At 35.5% G+C, this 20,502-nt stretch overlaps 1 protein-coding gene across 1 annotated transcript; it reads right to left on the bottom strand.

The window, feature by feature from the left end:
• Positions 1-1,738: 1,738 nt before the first annotated feature.
• On the bottom strand, positions 1,739-19,994 carry LOC138353263 (uncharacterized). The gene is made up of 3 exons (XM_069306156.1): positions 19,738-19,994; positions 19,500-19,599; positions 1,739-2,134 (listed from the first exon to the last, which is right to left on the bottom strand). Exons 1-3 carry the CDS (start codon positions 19,992-19,994, stop codon positions 1,739-1,741), a joined length of 753 nt encoding a protein of 250 aa, XP_069162257.1.
• Between the last annotated feature and the right edge of the window lie 508 nt (positions 19,995-20,502).

Below are 20,502 nucleotides of genomic sequence, written 5' to 3'. Positions count from 1 at the left end.
GATGATTTTTACTTCAAATCATATAGCGAGGTTTCGTGTTATTTAGATCATTAAAAAGGCATATTGAAAACGTTGTTTCTAATACAAATGATAAAAATCAATGTGTTTTCATTAGAATTAACTAAAATGTTCCTGATTTTCCATTTATATTACCGAAAGAAGAAGTATACGTAAAAAAAAAATCGAATCTTGCTGAAACGTCGAAATATGCAATAAAAACAATTTCTCTCCTAATCAATATCTTACTATTTTAACAGGGTACATATGGTTGATTGAAAATAAAGTATTAAGGTTAATTTGATATCAATTACGTGTTTGCATCATATTTATCGTATATATTATGAATTAATGCCAATAAACCGAAAATTATTAAAAACGTGATATATGTTTATATCTCAAAAAGGAAAAAAGGATGACAAACGTCAAAATATTACTAAATTCGATGATTTTTAGTACAAAACAAAATGCATGAAAAAGAAAAAGAAGTACACGTAAAAACACTCTAATCCGGCTGAAACGTCGAAATATGCAATAAAAATAGAATTTCTCTCCTAATCGTTGTTTTTGTTGTTATAGACTCAGCTAATCGGAACAAGTTCCTAGTAGCCAGGCTTTTTTTGAGCCCGTAGTGGACTTACCTGGCACAGGAGCGGTGCTGCTCTTCTAATCTTTATCTTGCACACTATTTAAACGAGGTATAAATGGTAGATTGAAAAATAAGTATTTAAGGGTAATTAGCAATGAATTAAGTGTTTGCATCATATATATCGAATATTTAATGAATTAATGACAATAAACCGAAAATGCTTAAAAACGCGGAAAAATGCAAAATATTGCCTATATCTTTGATATTTAGTTTATATCTCATAAAGGAAAAAAGGATGATAAACGTAAAAATATTGCTAAATTCGATGATTTTTTTTTCAAAACAAAATGCATGAAAACTTGCAAAACAAACAATATTTTGCAAAATTCTGAGATTTGTAGGCCAAATACCATATCGAGAGAAAACATGCAGTAGTATCAAAATATTACTAAATTTGAAATTTTTTACCTAAGAAAATGACATGAAAAACGTGAAAAAGTCAATAAATCACCAAATTCGATGATTTTTACTTCAAATCAAATAGCGAGGTTTGGTGTTATTTCGATCATTTAAAAGGATATGAAGATGTTGTTTCCAACACAAATGATAAAAAATCAATGTGTTTTCATTAGAAATAACTAAAATGTTCCTGATTTTCACTTTATATTATCGCAAGAATAAGTACACGTAAAACCGCTCTAATCTTGCTGAAACGTCGAAATATGCAATAACAACAAAATTTCTCTCGTAATCAATATCTTACTACTTATTTTAACGAGGTACATATGGTTGATTGAAAATAAAGTATTTAAGGTTAATTTCATATCAATTACGTGTTTGCAGCATCTTTATCATATACTAGTAGTACCCGCCACGCGTTGCTGTGGCTCAGTCCGGTTAAACGGAAAAAAAGGAAAGAGAAAGCGTACGTTTCTAATAAGTTTGATTTCACAATTCTTGTGGGTATACAATATTTTTTGTTGTTCAAATGTCTGTGGAGATATAGAGATTGTCTGGTTTGCCAATTCTAGAACAAGCAACATATAATTGTCCATGTGAGAAGCAATCCGTGTCTAGATATAAACTGTGCAATTCTAAAGATTGGCCCGGAACTTTGTTGATGGTAATTACAAACGCCAATCAAATTTGAAATTACAATCTCTTAAATTGATATGGCATATCTGTTGGGATCATAGGAATGCGAGGAATAAGGACATCTTCACCTGTGAAAGATCCTGTCAAGATTGTGGCTTCTACGACGTTGTTGATTTTTTTTACTGCAAAGCGCGTGGCATGGCAAAGTTTTGGCTGGTTGATATTTCGCAACATGATAATTGGCACGCCGATTTTCAATTGATGTACGTGCGATGGTATCCCTGGCAGATCGAGTGAATGCAAAAATTCTGTTGGATAATTAACCGCTTCATCTGCTTCTTCAACAGTGTCGACGGACTTGTATGTGACTGCCTTGCCTTGAATGTTAGACTGAACAATATTGATAAGTTCGTAGACGTCCTTGATCTTGGCCGCAAGAAGAGCTCGTTCATTCTGCCAATCGTGATTCTTATAATTGGTTTGAATATTGGGAAATACTTTATCAAAAAAATCTTCTTTTCATGTCACTAAATTGTAGAAGTTATGAGGCCATTAAATTCGTCCTGAGGTAAGATCAACTGGCACGTTTCCGTTCTCAATTTCCAGAAATTGATGTGAGAATATTCCAGTTGATGGATTGTTTTTCTGCTAGACACGCATATTTGTTGTTCATTTTAACGTCTTTACGTGGCGCCACGAAGTAGAGTATTTCAGGCAAGCATTTATTTCGTCCGCTGGTGACGATCGAGGAATTACAGGTAATGTTAGCCTGAAATCTCCTTCAAGCAATATTAATGAGTTCCCAAATAGTCTGATGTTTCCACGCAACTCTTGCAATGATGATCAAGAGTCTCGAAAGATTTTTTGTGGGCCATTGTGCAGTCATCCCAAACAGTAAGTTTACATTTGTGCAATGCTTTTCCAATGCCGGATGCTTTGGAAATGTTGCTCGTGGGAGTTTCAACGAATTGCATGTTCAATGGCAATTTCATAGCCGAAGTAGCAGTTCTTTCACCTGGTAGCAATGTCGCAGCTATTCCGGACGATGCAAGAGCTAAGGTTATGTCATTTTGGTATCGAAATGCTGCCAGAATCAATCTAATTAGGAAGGTTTTACAGTTCCTCTTGGCGCATCTTAAAAGATTTCTCCAAACCCGTTATTGCCAGTTTGAATTATTTGAATGTAAATGCCTTTTCGCTTAAGCGTTAGCTTAGGAATGTTTGACTGCACATACAACAACTGATCACCCGTGTTGTAATTTTGTTCACGACACAATTATACATCGAACGAAGCAGCAGCAGATTGTTTCGGTGAGGCATTTCCAATTTTGTTAGAACTTTGTTCGCGATTTCTAAACACAAATCTTCAGTCATTATCAACGCTTCGTTGAAGATTTCTGATGTTGAATCTATGTTCATATTTGAATTTTCCTTGCTTATTCGACGGATAATATCTTCAGCCATGTGCGATTTATATTTCTCCCATAACTCTGAATGAGACGAATGAGTGCAGGTGGTCAATATGATTGCAAACAATGCTCGAATTTGATTTGGATGTGACGTGTTGGACGCGTCATTAATTCATACATCCCAGTGTCGGCCGTTCTCCAATAAATTAAGAGCTTGACATGCACTACGGAAAGGGCATAAGTTATACCCTTGACAAACCTCAATGGCTGGAAAGACGTTGGACCGGGCACGTTTAATACAGCATACGAAGAAAGAGCATTCATCTTGATTGGTATGCACGGTATGCAGTCTGCCTGTCGTAGTTTATTTGAATATGCCAGGTTGTCCGTCGACTCGCTCTCCTTGTTTGCGTCGTTCAAATTATTTTCTACTCGAATTCTATGTGTAATGCATTGGCACTTCCGAATACAGCAGTGTTTTCGCAAACGCATCATTTTGACATAACGTGAAGAAGGCAGTTAACGTTGTAGCCGGTGAATTCATGTCTGTTTGTTGCGCATTTGCAGCTGTGAAATAAACGTGTTGTCCATTTTCTTGTTTTCAAAAAAACAAAAAACTAACGAAATATATAAATTCAAACGCAGATCAATCGACACAGCTCAAATTCACCACCAATTGCACTGAAAATAAGAACAGTTAAAAAAAAGGAAAAAAAAGTGAAAAAGAAACAAATAAACTATACCAACGAAATGAATTGTATGGTAAACAACACAGCTCAGTTCCAACGCAACGTCACACAAAACAATTAAATCAAAATGAAAATAAATAAATATCTTTGAAAATTCAATTTATCAATGCAATCGGGAACATTGAAATGTAATCGTAACATATTTTGTATATCGTATGTTGCTCTAACGTGCAAAAGATGGCGCTGTTTTTCAAAAAACGCATGTTTTCACCTGTCACAGGTGTGACATCTGTATAGTATGTATATAAAAACACGCACGAATTCGAATGGAACGTTGTGCCGAAATCTCAAAGCAGTCAGTGAAGAACTTTCGAAGATTACAATGTGTGTTGCTCTTACGTCCTACAGATGGCGCGGTTAAAAAAAAAAACATGGTTTTTCCGGTCATAAGTGAGGCATGGATATAGTAGGTATATAAGAACACTCGCCTATTCGAATGCAATGTGGTGTCAAATTTTAAAAGCAATCGGTAAAGAGGTTTCGAAGATTTCCCTGACATAAAAAACACACGAAAAACACAACTTAAAAAAAAAAAAGGTATTTCCCGTGAACGACGTGACATGTATATAGTATGTGTATAAAATCCCGCTCGGATGCGATTGGAAGGTTGTGTCAAAATTTAAAGGGAATCGGTGAAGAACTGTCGAAGATTAGCGATTTTCAACAAACGAACATTTCAATTTTTATTTATATAGATATAATGAAATAATGACAATAAACCGAAAATACTTGAAAATGTGGAAAAACTGCAAAATATTGCATAATTCGTTGATATTTGGTTTATATATCATTTACGAAAAAAGGATGATAAAAGTTAAAATATTGCTAAATTCGATGATTTTTAGTACAAAACAAAATGCATGAAAACTTGTAAATAAACGCAATATTATACGAAATTCTGAAATTTTTAGGCCAAATCACGTATCGAGAGATAACATGCAGTAGTATCGAAATATTAGTAAATTAGAACATTTTCACCTAAGATCACACTACATGAAAAACGTGAAAAAAGTCACTATATTTCCAAACTCGGTGATTTTACTTTAAATCATAAAGCGAAGTTTCGTGTTATTTTGAACATTAAAAAGGCATATGAAAATGTGGTTTTCAAAACGTGGAAAACGGCAAAATATTGCCTCAATCGTTGATATTTGGTTTATATCTCCCATAAGGAAAAAAAGGACGATAAACTTCAAAATATTGCTAAATTCGATGATTTTTAGTACAAAACAAAATGCATGAAAAAACTTGCAAAAATACGCAATATTATTCGAAATTCTGAGATTTGAAGGCAAAATCACATATGGAGAAAAAACATGCAATAGTATCGAATTATGAGTATATTCAAATATTTTTACCTAAAATCACACCACATTAAACATGGGAAAATGTCACTATATTACCAAATTCGAGGATTTTTACTTCAAATCATAGAGCGAGGTTTCGTGTTATTTTGATCATTAAATAGGCATATGAAAATGTTGTCTCCAATACAAATGATAAACATCAATGTGTTTTCATTAGAATTAACAAAAATGTTCCTGATTTTCATGTTATATTTCTGAAAGAAGAAGGACACGTAAAACCGCTCTAATCCGGCTGAAACGTTGATATATGCATTAAAAACAGATTTTCTCTCCAAATCAATATCTTACTCACTATTCTAACAGGTACAAATGGTTGATTGAAAATAAAGTATATAAGGTTAATTTGCAATCATACAAATCAGGTTATCTTGAGGTTTTCTTGAATGATTTCGGGGCTTTAGTGTCCCCGCGACCCGGTCCTCGACCAGGCCTCCACCCCCAGGAAGCAGCCCGTGACAGGTGACTAACACCCAGGTACCTATTTTACTGCTAGGTAACAGGGGCATAGGTTGAAAGAAACTCTGCCCATTGTTTCTCGCCGGTGCCTGGGATCGAACCCAGGACCACAGGATCACAAGTCCAGCGTGCTGTCCGCTCGGCCGACCGGCTCCCCGATTAATTTGGTTAAGGTTAATAAGGTTAATAAGGTTTAATTTGCAATTATGCGTTTACATCGCATTTATCGTATATTTAATGAATTAATTACAATAAACCGAAAATGCTTAAAAACGTGGAAAAATGGCAAAATATTGCCTAAAATCGTTGATATTTGGTTTATATCTCATAAAGGAAAAAGAGGATGATAAACGTCAAAATATTACTAAATTCGATGATTTTTGGTACAAAACAAAATGCATGAAAACTTGCAAAAAACGCAATATTATGCGAAATTCTGAAATTTGAAGGCCAAATCACATATGGAGAGAAAATATGCAGTAGTATCGAAATTTCGATTTAATGACAATGAACCGAAAATGCTTAAAAACTTGGAAAAATGGCAAAATATTGCATAAATCGTTAATATTTGGTTTATATCTCAAAAGGAAAAGGGATGATAAACGTCAAAATATTACTAAATTCGATGATTTTTAGTACAAAACAAAATGCATGAAAACTTGCAAAAAACGCAATATTATGCGAAATTCTGTGATTTGAAGGCCAAATCACATATGGAGAGAAAACATGCAGGAGTATCGAAATACGAGTACATTCGAATATGTTTACCTAAAATAACACTACATGAAACACGTGAAAAAGGTCATTATATGACCAAATTCGAGGATTTCTACTTCAAGTCATAAAGCGGGGTTTCGTGTTATTTTGATAATTAAAAAGGCATATGAAAATGTTGCTTCCAATACATATGATAAAAATCAATGTGTTTTCATTTGAATTACCTAAAATCTTCCTGGTTTTCCCCTTATATTACCGAAAGAAGAAGTACACGTAAAACCGCTCTAATCCGGCTGAAACGTCGAAATATGCAATACAAGAGAACTTCTCTCCTAATCAATATCTTACTCACTATTTTAACGAGGTGCAAATGGTTAATTGAAAATAAACTATTTAAGTTTTTTTTTGCAATCAATTATGTGTTTTCATCATATTTATCGTATATATAATGAATTAATGACAATAAACCGAAAATGTTAAAAACATTGAAAAATGGCAAAATATTGCCTAAATTGTTGATATTTACTACACATCACATATGGACAAAAAGGATTAAAAACGTCAAAATATTGCTAAATTCGATGATTTTAGTACAAAACAAAATACATGAAAACTTGCCAAAAAACGCCACATTTGCGAAATTATGAGATTTGATGTTGCAATCACATACCGAGAAAAACTTGCAGTAGAATCGAAATATTAGTAAATTCGAATATTTTTACCTAAAACCACCCTATATGAAACACGTGAAAAAACTCACTACATTACCAAATTCGATGATTTTTACTTCAAATCATAAAGCGAGGTTTCGTGTTATTTTGATCATTAAAAATGCTTATGAAAATGTAGTTTCCAATACAAATGATAAAAATTATATGTTTTCATTAGAATTAATTTAAATGTTTCTGATTTTCCAGTTACATTACTGAATAAAGAAGAACACATAAAACCGCTTTAATCCGGCTGAAACGTCGAAATATGCAATAAAAAAGGATACAAATGGTGTATTTTAAACTAAGTATTAAAGGTAAATTTGCAATCAATTATGTGTTTGCATCATATTTATCGTATAAATAATAAATTAATGACAATTATCCGAAAATGCTTATAAACGTGGAAAAATGGCAAAATATTGCTAAAATCGTTGATATTTGATATACATCACATAAGGAAAAAAAAGGATGGAAAACGTCAAAATATTGCTAAATTCGATGATTTTAGTACAAAACAAAATGAAAACTTGCCAAAAAAGGCAATATTGTGCGAAATTATGAGATTTGAAGGCGAAATCACATATCGAGAGAAAACATGCAGTAGTATCGAAATATTAGTAAATTCGAATATTTTTACCTGTGACGATAATCTCTTTCATGAGAGATTGAGCCTGCTCTTCCCTACATAAAGTTACTTAAACACATACAACAATGAGATGCTACCATCAAGATACGTCTACCAGTAGCACAAAACGTTTTGACCAGGAGGCAAAAGTACCCTAAACCTCACTCCACACTCCCTCCATGCCGGCTCGCCCGTCGTCAACCAGCAAACTACCATTCCAGTCTGCCTGCTTCTGATTGGTGACCTGCCGTCTGCACACCTGCACCTCTGCACCTCAGCGCCCTCTACCTAAGTCGATGTCTGGGCTTGAACCAGCCATTGAAGTCAGAATATCCTTATGCTCTCAAGCTGTGAACAACCAACTGATACGCGTCCTGTTTATTGGTGGAGGTTCCCAGCTAGCGCTATATTCTCAGCACCTGTTTATGTCATTTTGTCTTTATATTATTCCTATAGTAATTTATCCCTGTTCTTAATGTTTATGACTTGTTTCTTTGCCCTGTACATAGCCAAGGGATTGTCTTTGCTTTTAAATTTGCTTTCCAGTTAATTAAAGTTTCATTGTTCATACTATGTGTTTTGCGTGTCGTCCCTTACTCTACCACAGACAACAGCCAAGCAGTCTCTTTTTTTTTTGTAAATGTGACAGGCATTGACACCAGCCATTAGGAGGACTGCAGAACATCTACACTCCAACACTTTCCCGTCACATACCTAAAATCACAGTACATGAAAAACGTGAAAAAAGTCACTAATTTACAAAATTCGAGGATTTTTACTTCATATCATAAAGCGAGGTTTCTTGTTATTTTAATCATTAAAAAGGCATAAGAAAATGTTATTTCCAATACAAATGATAAAAATCAATGTGTTTTCATTTGAATTAACTAAATTATTCTTGATTTTCCTGTTATATTACTGAAAGAAGAAGTACACGTAAAACCGCTCTAATTCGGCTGAAACACCTATATATATGCAATAAAAAAATCTCAATATCTAGATAATAATATTTAATTCACAATAACCGAGGTACAATTGGTTGATTGAAAATTAAGTGTTTAAGGTAAATTTGCAATCAGTTATGTGTTTGCATCATATTTATCGTATATATATAATCAATTAATAACAATAATCTGGAAATGCTTATAAACGTGGAAAAAATCGTTGATATTTGATATACGGAAATTGGTATACATAAGGAAAAAAAGGATGAAAAACGTCAAAATATTGCCTATACAAAATACTATTATATTGTTAATATCTAAATATTGGAAAAAACGAACTTTTTTACCTAAAATCGCTCTACATGAAAAACGTGAAAAAACTCACTAAATTAGCAAATTCGAAGATTTTTACTTAAAATCATAATGCGAGGTTTCTTTTTTTTGATCATTAAAATGGCATTAAAAAATGTTGCTTCCAATACAAATGATACAAATCAATGTGTTTTCATTAGAATTAACTAAAATATTCCTGATTTTACTGTTATATTATTGATAGAAGAAGTACACGTAATACAGCTCTAATCCGGCTGAAACATCGATATACGCTATACAAAAAGAATTTCTCTCCTAATCAATATCTAACTCACTATAAGCGAGGTACAAATGGTTGATTGAAATTAAGTATTTAAGGTTAATTTGCAATCAATTATGTGTTTGCATCATATTTAACGTATATATATAATGGATTAATGACAATAAGCCGAAAATGCTTATAAAAGTGGAAAAAATGGCAAAATATTGCCAAAATCGTTGCTATTTCGTATATATCATATAAGGGGGAAAAATGGATGAAAAACGTCAAAATATTTCTAATTCGATGATTTTAGTCAAACAAATGCATGAAACTTGCCAAACCAACGCAATATTATTCGAAATTATGAGATTTGAAGGTGAAAATCACTTATCAGGAGAAAACGTGCTATGGAATCGAAATATTAGTGTATTCGAATATATTTACATAAAGTCCCTTTACATGAAAAACGTGAAAAAACTTACTATATTACCAAATTCGAGGATTTTTACTTCGAGATTTTTCGAATCTCGAAAGCGAGATTTCGTGTTATTTTGATCATTAAAAAGGCAAATGAAATGTTGTTTCAAAATGTTTCTAATTTTCCCTTTATATTACCGAAAAAAGAATTACACATACAACCGCTCTAATCCGGCTGAAACGTCGAAATTTGCAATAAAAACAGAATTTCTCTCCTAATGAATATCTTTCTCATTACATTAACGAGGTTCATATGGTTGATTGAAAATAAAGTATTTAAGGTTAATTTGCAAAAAAATTATGTGTTTGCATCATATTTATCGTATATATAATGAACTAATGACAATAAACCGAAAATATTGTGAACTAATGACAATATACGCAATATAATGAACTAATGACAATAAACCGAAAATATTGTGAACTAATCACAATATACGCAATATAATGAACTAATGACAATATACGCAATATTGTGCGAAATCATGAGATTAAAAGGTGAAATCACATTTCGAGAAAAACGTGCAGTAGAATCGAAATATTAGTAAAATCGAATATTTTGACCTAAAATCACCCTACATGAAAACCGTGAAAAAACTCACTACATCACCAAATTCGAGGAGTTTTACTTCCAATCATAAAGCGAGGTTTCGTGTTATTTTGACCATTAAAATGTATATGAAAATGTTGTTTCCAATACAAATGATAAAAATTTGAATGTGTTTTCATTAGAATTAACTAAAATGTTTTTGATTTCCCTGTTATATTACTGAAAAAAGAAGTACACGTAAAACCGTTCTAATCCGGCTGAAACGTCGAAATATGCAATAAAAAAAGAATTTATCTCCCAATCAATATCTAACTCACTCTATTAACGAGGTACAAATGGTTGATTGAAACATAAATATTTAAGGTATATTTGCAATCGATTATGTGTTTTCATCATATATATCGTATATATATATAATGAAAACATGACAATAAACTGAAAATACTTAAAACGTGGAAAAATGACACAATATTGCCTAAGTCGTTGAAATTTGGTATATATTACAAGATATATTATTATATCTCGCATATCGAGAGAAAACATGCAGTAGTATCGAGATATTAGTAAATTCATATGTTTTTATCTATAATCACAGTACTTGAAAAACGTGAAAAGTCACTAAATTACGAAATTCCAGGATTTTTATTTCAAATCATAAAGCAAGGTTTCGTGTTATTCTTATCATTAAAGAGGCACATGAAAATGTTGTTTCCAATACAAATAATAACATCAATATGTTTACATTAAAATTAACTAAAATGGATCTGATTTTCCCGTTATATTACCCAAAGAAGTTATTACCAAATTTCCTTATATTACACGTAAAACCACTCTAATCCGGCTGAAACGTCAAAATATGCTATGCAAACAGAATTTCTCTCCTAATCAATATCTTACTCACGATAATAACGAGGTACAACTGGTTGATTGAAAATAAAGTATTTAAGGTTAATTTGCAATTAATTATGTGCTTGCATCACATTTATCGTATATATAATGAATTAATGAAAATAAAACGAAAATGCATAAAAACGTGGAAAAATGGCAAAATATTGCTTAAATCGTTGATATTTGGTATACATCACATAAGGAAAAAAAAGATGAAATAGTCAAAATATTGATAAATTCGATGATTGCCAAAAAACGCAATATTATGCGAAATTATGAGATTTGAAGACGAAATCGCATATCGAGAGAAAACGTGCAGTAGAATCGAAATATTAGTAAATTCGAATAGTTTTACCTAAAATCACTCTGCATGAAAAAGGTGAAAAAATTCACTGAATTAATAAATTCGAGGATTTTTACTTCAAATCATAAAGCGAGGTTTTATTTTAATCATTAAAAAGGCATATGAAAATGTTATTTCCAATACAAATGATAAAAAATCAACGTGTTTTCATTAGAATTAACTAAAATGTTTTTGATTTTCCCCTTTATATTATCGAAAGAAGAAGTGCACTTAAAACCGCTCTAATCCGTCTGAAACGTCGATATATACTATAAAAACAGAATTTCTCTCCTATTCAATATCTTACTCACTATATTAACGAGAAACAAATGGTTGATTGAAAACTAAGAATTTAAGGTTCATTTGCAATCAATTATGTGTTTGCATCATATATATCGTATATATAATGAATTAATGACAATGAACCGAAAATGCTTAAAACGTGGAAAAATTGCAAAATATTGCCTAAGTAGTTGCTATTTGATATATATTACATAAGGAAAAATGGATGAAAAAGTCAAAATAATGCTAAATACTATGATTTTTAGTTCAAAACAAAATGCATGAAAACTTTCTTGAAAGTTTCTTGAAAGTATCTTGAAAGCGAAATTCTGAGATTTGAAGGCGAAATCAAATATTGAGAGAAAACATACAGTAGTGTCGAAATATTAGTAAATTCTAATATTTTTACCTAAAATCACACTACATGGAAAACGTGAAAAAAGTCACTAAATTTCCAAATTCGAGGATTTATACTTCAAATAATAAAAGCAAGGTTTCGTGTTATTTTGATCATTAAAAATGCATATAAAGATGTTGTTTCCAATACAAATGATAAAAATTCAATGTGTTTTCATTAGAATTAATTTAAATGTTTCTGATTTTACTGTTATATTACTGAAGAAAGAAGTACACGTAAAACCGCTCTAATCCGGTTGAAACGTTGATATATGCAATACAAAAAGAATTTCTCAATATCTAGATAATCAATATCTAACTCACAGTAACCGAGGTACAAACAGATGATTGAAAATTAAGTATTTAAGGTAAATTTGCAAACAATTATGTGTTTGCATCATATTTATCGTATGTATAATGAATTAATGACAATAATCCGGAAATGCTTAAACGTGGAAAAAATGGCAAAATATTGCCTAATCGTTGATATTTGGTATACATCACATAAGGAAACAAAGGATGAAAAACATCAAAATATTGTCTATACAAAATACTATTAATCTATTATATTGCATAATATCGAAATATTAGTAAATTCGAATATTTTTAATTAAAATCACTCTACATGAAAAACGTGAAAAAACTCACTAAATTACCAAATTCGAGGATTTTTACTTCAAATCATAAAGCGAGATTTCGTGTTATTTTGATCATTAAAAAGGTATATGAAAATGTTGTTTCCAATACAAATGTTAAAAATTCAATGTGTTTTCATTAGAGTTAACTAAAATGTTTCTGATTTTCCTGTTATATTACTGAAAAAAGAAGTACACGTAAAACCGCTCTAATCCGGCTGAAACGTCGAATATGCAATAGAAAAAGAATTTCTCTCCCAATCAATATCTAACTCACTATAATAACGAGGTACAAATTGTTTTTTAAAAATTAAGTATTTAAGGTAAATTTGCAATCAATTATGTGTTTGCATCATATATATTGTATATATATATATATATATATATATATATATATATATATATATATATATTATATATATATAATATATAATATATATATATATATATATAATGGTTTCGCATATATATATATATATTATATTATATATATATATTTCGCATCATATATAATATATATATATATATATATATATATATATATAATATATATATATATATATATATATATATATATATATATATATATATATATAGGGAAAATCAAGTTTGATTTCAAATCAAAATCAATATATATATATATATATATATATATATATATATATATATAATATATATATATATATATATATATATATATATATATATATAATATATATATATATATATATATATAATGAAATAATGAAAATAAACCGAAAATGCTTAAAAACGTGGAAAAATGGCAAAATATTGCCTAAATCGTTGATATTTGGTATACATCACATGAGGAAAAAAAATATGAAATAGTCAAAATATTGCTAAATTCGATAATTTTAGTGCAAAACAAAATGCATGAAAACTTGCCAAACTTGATTTTCCCTATTGTACTACCGAAAGAAGAAGTACACTTAAAACTGCTCTAATCCGGCTAAAACGTCGATATATGCTATTAAAACAGAATTTCTCACCTAATCAATATATTACTCACTTTTATTAACGAGGAACAAATGGTTTATTGAAAACAAAGTATTTAAAGTTAATTTGCAATCAATTATGTGTTTGCAATATATTTATCGTCTATAATGAATCAAAAAAGCTTAAAACGTGGAAAAATGCAAAATATATCCTAAGTCGTTGTCATTTGATATATATTACATAAGGAAAAATGGATGAAAAAACGTCAAAATATTGCTAAATTCGTTGATTTTTAGTTCAAAACAAAATGCATGAAACTTGCAAAAAAAAACGCAATATTATGCAAAATTCTGTGATTTGAAGGCCAAATCACATATGGAGAGAAAACATGCAGGAGTATCGAAATACAAGTACATTCGAATATGTTTACCTAAAATCACACTACATGAAACACGTGAAAAAGGTCATTATATGTTCTGAGATTTGAAGGCGAAAATCACACATCGAGAGAAAACATGCAGTAGTATCAAAAATATTAGTAAATTGGAATATTTTTACCTAAAATCAATGTACATGAAAAACGTGAAAGAAGTCACTAAATTATCAAATTCGATGATGTTTACTTCAAATAATAAAGCGAGGTTTCGTGTTATTTGATAATTAAAATGGCATATGAAAATGTTGTTTCCAAAACATATAATAAAAATCAATGTTTTTTCATTAGTTATAATTAAATTATTCCAGATTTTCCTGTTATATTACTGAAAGAGAAATATACGTAAAAGCACTCTAATCCGGCTGAAACGTCGAAATATGCAATAATAACAGAACTTCTCTCCTAATCAATATCTTACTCACTATTTTAACGAGTATTGTGGGTTGGGTGTTGTCGTTGATCCTCTTTATGTACAACCCTACCCAAAACTCGGTAGAGTGCTTATACTTTACCAGGAGATCACCCTGGGCACTTCTGGGTCATGGAGACCGCATCCCCTAAACGTCACACGTTTAGGGGATGCGGCTCCAATACTTAGCCACGTTTTCACGTGCACACACCCACTCGAGCCGCTGTGACTCCCCACTCTCTCCTTATGTGATATGATCTCCTCAATCCCCTTTGTTTTTATTAGTATTCCAATCTACCCTGTCCATAGCTGTGGTTCTTGGTTCTTTCTCTCTCTCTCCTTCTTTCCTACTTCCTGGGAAACCTCACTAGGACAAGGGCAAACACCGGCAAATTTGAATATATTTACTGGACAAAGCACATGCACAAACACATACACACATATAACAATAATAATGATGAATCCTACACTCTGTACTATTTAAGTCAGGTTACACTCCAATACCATCAGAACTTGATAAGCAGGTACTACTTGATATCTGCTTATCAAGTGGTATCCTATCTCCTGATTCACCACCTAATACTACCAACCTCCTCAAGTAGGTCAAGTCTTATAACACAATGTTGCACTATCAGCAAGAGAATATATATATCTATAAACATGTACAAGGAAAACCTGCGTATGAATGCAATAACATAAATATTAGTATAAATGTTCCTTGATATACGACAACGATCAATCGATCACCCTATCAGTCCTAGAACACATATGTATGTCTCTGCAGGTAATTCAGCCTACGACTGTAAATCTATACTTCAGTATAAATACTCCTTGGCACAAAAATGGCAAACTATCACTCACCTTTCACTGCGTCTTGCACGCTAATGACAACCAAACACTCTACCAACTCCCTACAAGTAATCAACTAGAACTTCCCTTCCACCTCTGGAAGTTCACTACCCTGACATCTTCAGGTTCTTCTGGGTTTATCTACCAGGATCCTCCGCAGCTCCTCCAGGCTGCTACACCATGAATCTTCCTTGAGCAACTATGGTGCTCCACCACATCTACTAGGGTCCTCTACAGCTCTCTTGGCTGCTACACTATGAAGTTTTTTCTTGATCAACAATAGTGCTTCACCACTGGTATCACAAAAACTCGTGAAACTTCATTCCATTACTCCTCTTCTCACAGCTCGAGGTTCTCTTTGTTACGAACCCGGATTCAACGTTCCTAGCCTGGAGCAGTGACAAACACGCCTCTGTGGGTCAGCTCCCGAAACCCCCGCCAACCGAACGAACGACACCTAGTGAGGACAGCGTGTACTGGCCTCGAGGACCAGTTTTCCCGTCTGGGTTCAGCGCTCAACACCGCCGCTCCTGACCTCTGGTGAGGTGGTGCTCCGAAGACAGCGCCATCTATGGAGTGGATATGTCGAGCGTTTGTATCTGAGCCTGTGAGTGTGGTGTATTAGTGTCCCAGTTATTGATGACGTTGTCCTGTTTACAGAGTCGACCTGGGACCACTGTGTTGAAGGTGGAGTCAGTCTACCCGAGGCAGCCAGTCTCCATACAGTGAAGTTTGCTGCAGCTGTCGTGACGTCGTCCCCCCGGAAGAACACTGGGTGTGTTAAGCCTGCCAGTGGGAGTGGCAGTGGAAGGATTTTACCCGGGACCGACGGTTTGGAGACGATAATCACTGGGGTATTGAGGACAGGAGGGTGATTGGTGATATCACACGAGACTCCTGTCTAGGGCGTACCCCTTTTATCGTTCGTGGAGTGGCCGTACCAGCCTTGGTGGCTCAGTACCTGCCAGCAGACCTGCTGGACGTGTGGTTGACGGCCTCCACGACGGTGCCCCCAGTGGACCTGTGTTGTGGCTGACCTGTGGCCAGGGTAGACTCGGCGTTCTCAGAGGACACGTCTTGAGGCCACGAAGAAAGCACCGCGGACTCAGCACCTAGCTTCGAGGATCCATAGTCTCCAGCAGAAGACTACAGTGTTGATCCCCTTTGTAAAGTGTTAATACCCCTCCCCCTTGTGTACGTTTTACTTTTATATATTTAAATGGTGGTGGTTATATTATATTATATTATATTAAGTTCTTACCTTTCTTTCCCTACTCCCTTTAAGTTACTTGCGTCACGGATCGCATCCCTTGATAGCCTCTACTGGCTTGGGGCCGGATATATATCTTCCTCTAATTACATCAGAGTAAGAACCCGTTGCGTCCCGAGAGGGCCGTAACACTCTCCTCACTGTATAGCTGCTCTCCCACAGAGCTCAGTACTTTCCACTACCTTGGAGTCTCATCAACTACTCCCTCTTTGCTGGCTTCGAAGTTCTCAGCAACTTCTTCCAAAGACAAACCTGCAACCCATTGACACTCCAATAAAAACGTTCCCCCTTAAACACATAAACGAAATAATCCACACAATATGTTTGCACCTAACATATCTCTGATCTCTTCATACTGTGAGAGTGGACTCCCCCGTTTAGGCTGGTCCATGCTCCGCCCCGGCCAGGCGGCCCTCGAGGCAGCTACCCCGCAGGAGCTGGGCTCCCTCAGTCATCTGCCACCGCTCACCAGGAGACGGACGTCGCTCCGTCCTCCAGGACGTTCCTCCATCTCCACTCTCTTATTTTAGGCCTTCTGCCTTACCAAAACATGCCTAACTTATCAATAAACATTTGCTACTTTCGCTGGGCACACGACCAACTACATGTAATCACTATAAACAGGCATAAAATCGTGCTTACCACAGATTGTCTAGTCGAGGGCGCTCTTCCTCTGACGAAGTCTGATCAGGGCGCTCCCACGGCCAACGATACGGCGCTCTGGGCGGCTTAACAAACTCTCCTTGCCGTCCAGGACTTGAGACCTCACGTTCCCAGCTCGATTCTACAGCTGGAACGTCTGCACACTTCCTTTCTCATGAAGGTATATCCAACAGGGGAACCTCTCCAACGGGAGCTCAAATGGAGCGCTGCTTCCCCTTACGATGTCTGATACTCCAGTGGGGTCAGAGCCCTCCAGAAGCGAGCCTCACGCCTCCAGCAATTTATCCACATCTCATAACCAGTCATTTATCTATTTTCTTATTCACTGCCCACATTCTTACACTCTCTGTAAATTTACCCAATTAAATTACATATGAATCTTCATGTCTGTATATCTCCAACCTCCTAGGTCAGGTCAGGCTTGATAGAATAATTCTCAAACGGTAGATTGAAAATAGAGTATTTAAGGATAATTTGCAATCAATTATGTGTGTGCAGTATATTTATCGTATATATAATGAATTAATGACAATAAACCGAAAATGCTTAAAAACGTGGAAAACGGCAAAATATTGATTAAATCCTTTATATTTGGTTTATATCTCATAAAGGACGAAAAGATGATAAACGTCAAACATTGCTAAATTCGATGACTTTTAGTACAAAACAAAATGCTTGAAAACTTGCAAAAAACGAAATATTATGCGAAATTCTGTGATTTGAAGGCCAAATCACATATGGAGAGAAAACATGCAGTAGTATCGAAATACGAGAAAATTCGAATATGTTTACCAAAAATCACACTACATGTAACACGATAAAAAGGTCACTATAAGAACAAATTCGAGGAATTTGTACTTCAAATCATAAACGTCGTAATATGCAATATATAACCTAAGCCTCAGGTTTCGCATGTGAAAGGTATTAAGCCGTCTCTCCTGGCGAGACGCAGGGTCCAGGATTCCGAGCCGTATAGAAGTGTGCTCACCACACATGTCATGTAGACCTGTGCCTTGGTGCGTACTGTCAGTTTGGCATTTTCCCAAACGCGCGTTGTGAGCCTGGCCAATGTTGTTGCGGCCTTCCCGATACGCTTGTTGAGCTCAGTGTCCTGGGAAAGGGTGTCTGAGATTGTGGAGCCCAGGTACACAAACTCGTGAACTGCCTCCAGCACATAGTCTGCTATATTTATACAGGGTAGCTCATTGACATCTTGTCCCATCACCTGTGTCTTCTTCAGGCTGATTGTCAGGCCGAATGCGGAACAGACTGCGGCAAAGCGGTGAGTAGCTGCTGCAGGCCTTTGCTGTGTGTGTGGTGATCGCTGCGTCGTCGGCGAAGAGGAACTCCCTGAGGATTCGCATCTGTACTGTGTCTTTGCTCGGAGTCCTGGATTGATTATAGAGGTTTCCATCAGATCTTGTATGGAGATAGATGCCTTCTGTGGTTGTTCCAAATGCATGCTTGACGAGGATCGCGAAGAAGATGCCGAACAGGGTTGGAGCAAGAACACACCCTGTTTAACACCACTGTTGATGTTGAATGGTTCAGAAGTTGAGCCGTCGTACACGACTGTCCCCTTCATGTCCTTGTGGAACGATTGTATCATGCTGAGTAGGATGGGTGGACAGCCAATTTTGGCCAAGACTTGAAGAGTCCGTCCCTACTCACGAGGCCGAAGGCCTTTGTAAGGTCAATAAAGGCAATGTACAAGGCTTTTCTCTGCTCCCTGCACTTTTCTTGAAGCTGTCTCAGGGAGAACACCATATCAGTGGTCGACCTCTCTGCTCGAAAACCACACTGTGACTCGGGGTACATTCTTTCGGCAAGAATCTGAAGCCTGACCAAAACGACCCTAGCAAGGAGTTTGCCAACGACGCTGAGGACGCTGATATACCGCGATAGTTGTTTACATCGCTTCTGTCACCTTTATTTTTGTAGAGAGTGATGATGTTTGCATCTCTCATGTCTTGTTGGCACCGAGCCCTCCCTCCAGCACTGGCACAGAAGTTCATGAAGCTCAGATTTAAGTGTTCCACGAGCGCACTTGAGAACTTCAGGCGGAATCCCGTCGTCTCCTGGGGCCTTCCCTGAGGAAAGTGAATCCACTGCTTTCTCAACTTCTTCCACAGTTGGTTCAAGATCAAGTTCTTCCATGATGGGCAGGCATTCAATTGCATCCATATCCTCTACGCTGACCATGTGCTCTCTGAAGTAGAGTTCGGAGTAATGTTTCACTCAGCGATTCATCTGTTGATCACGGTCTTTAATGATCTCTCCTGTGGCTGACTTTAGAGGAGCCGTCCGGTTTTGTGTAGGGCCTGTTGCCTGTTTGATCCCTTCGTACATGCCTCTTATGTTGCCGACAGTGGCCGCAGTCTGGATGCTGGAACAGAGTCGAAGCCAGTAATCGTTAGCAGAACGCCTAGCAGTTTGTTGAACTCTGCTGCGGGCAGTACGGAGGGCCTGTAGGATCCTTTGTGAGGACAGGTTCTTGTAGGATGAGAGAGCTCGTCTCTTTTCCTCTACGAGGGGTAACAGTTCCTCTGCACTGGCCTCGAAACAATCTGCTGACTTATTCTCCCTCTTACCGAAGGTGGACATGGCAGTGTTGAAAATAGTGCCCCTGAGATGTAACCACCTCTCACTTGCGCTATCGCAGGGTGGTACAGGAAGGGCATTTACCAGCGCCGCAGTGAATTCCTGCCCCTTGTGAAGGTCACGGGTCTTGTTTACGTTAATGCGTGGTCTTCCCTCATTCTTTGCTCTGTGGATTTTCCGGGGCTGGAACTGTACTCTGCAAACGACGAGAGAGTGGTCGGTGTCGCAATCTGCGCTCTGGAAGCTGCGAGTCAGTTTGACATTTCTCAGATTGCTACGCCCCATAAGCACCAGGTCGAGTTGGTGCCAATGCTTAGACCTGGGATGTCTCCAGAAAACCTTATGCTGGGGCCTAGTGTCGAAGAAGGAATTGGTGATGCAGAGTCATGATGGCAGCAGAACTCCAGGAGGCGCTGCCCACTCTCATTTATCTTCCCAAATCCAAACTGGCCAGAGAGGAAGGCCAAGAGCTGTGATCAGAACCAACTCTTGCATTAAAATCTCCCAGGAG

The sequence above is a fragment of the Procambarus clarkii genome, chromosome 56, assembly GCF_040958095.1.
Source record: "Procambarus clarkii isolate CNS0578487 chromosome 56, FALCON_Pclarkii_2.0, whole genome shotgun sequence".
Classification (NCBI taxonomy): Eukaryota; Metazoa; Arthropoda; class Malacostraca; order Decapoda; family Cambaridae; genus Procambarus; species Procambarus clarkii.
This window is presented reverse-complemented; position numbering and strand designations above follow the sequence as displayed.

Coding starts and splice junctions, on each gene's coding strand:
- LOC138353263 (XM_069306156.1), bottom strand. CDS start 19,994: ATGTCCACCTTCGGTAAGAGGGAGAATAAGTCAGCAGATTGTTTCGAG. Junction 19,600..19,737: donor GTCGGCAACATAAGAGGCAT/GTACGAAGGGAT, acceptor ACTCTACTTCAG/AGAGCACATGGTCAGCGTAG. Junction 2,135..19,499: donor TGGAAGAAGTTGAGAAAGCA/GTGGATTCACTT, acceptor CACGATTGGCAG/AATGAACGAGCTCTTCTTGC.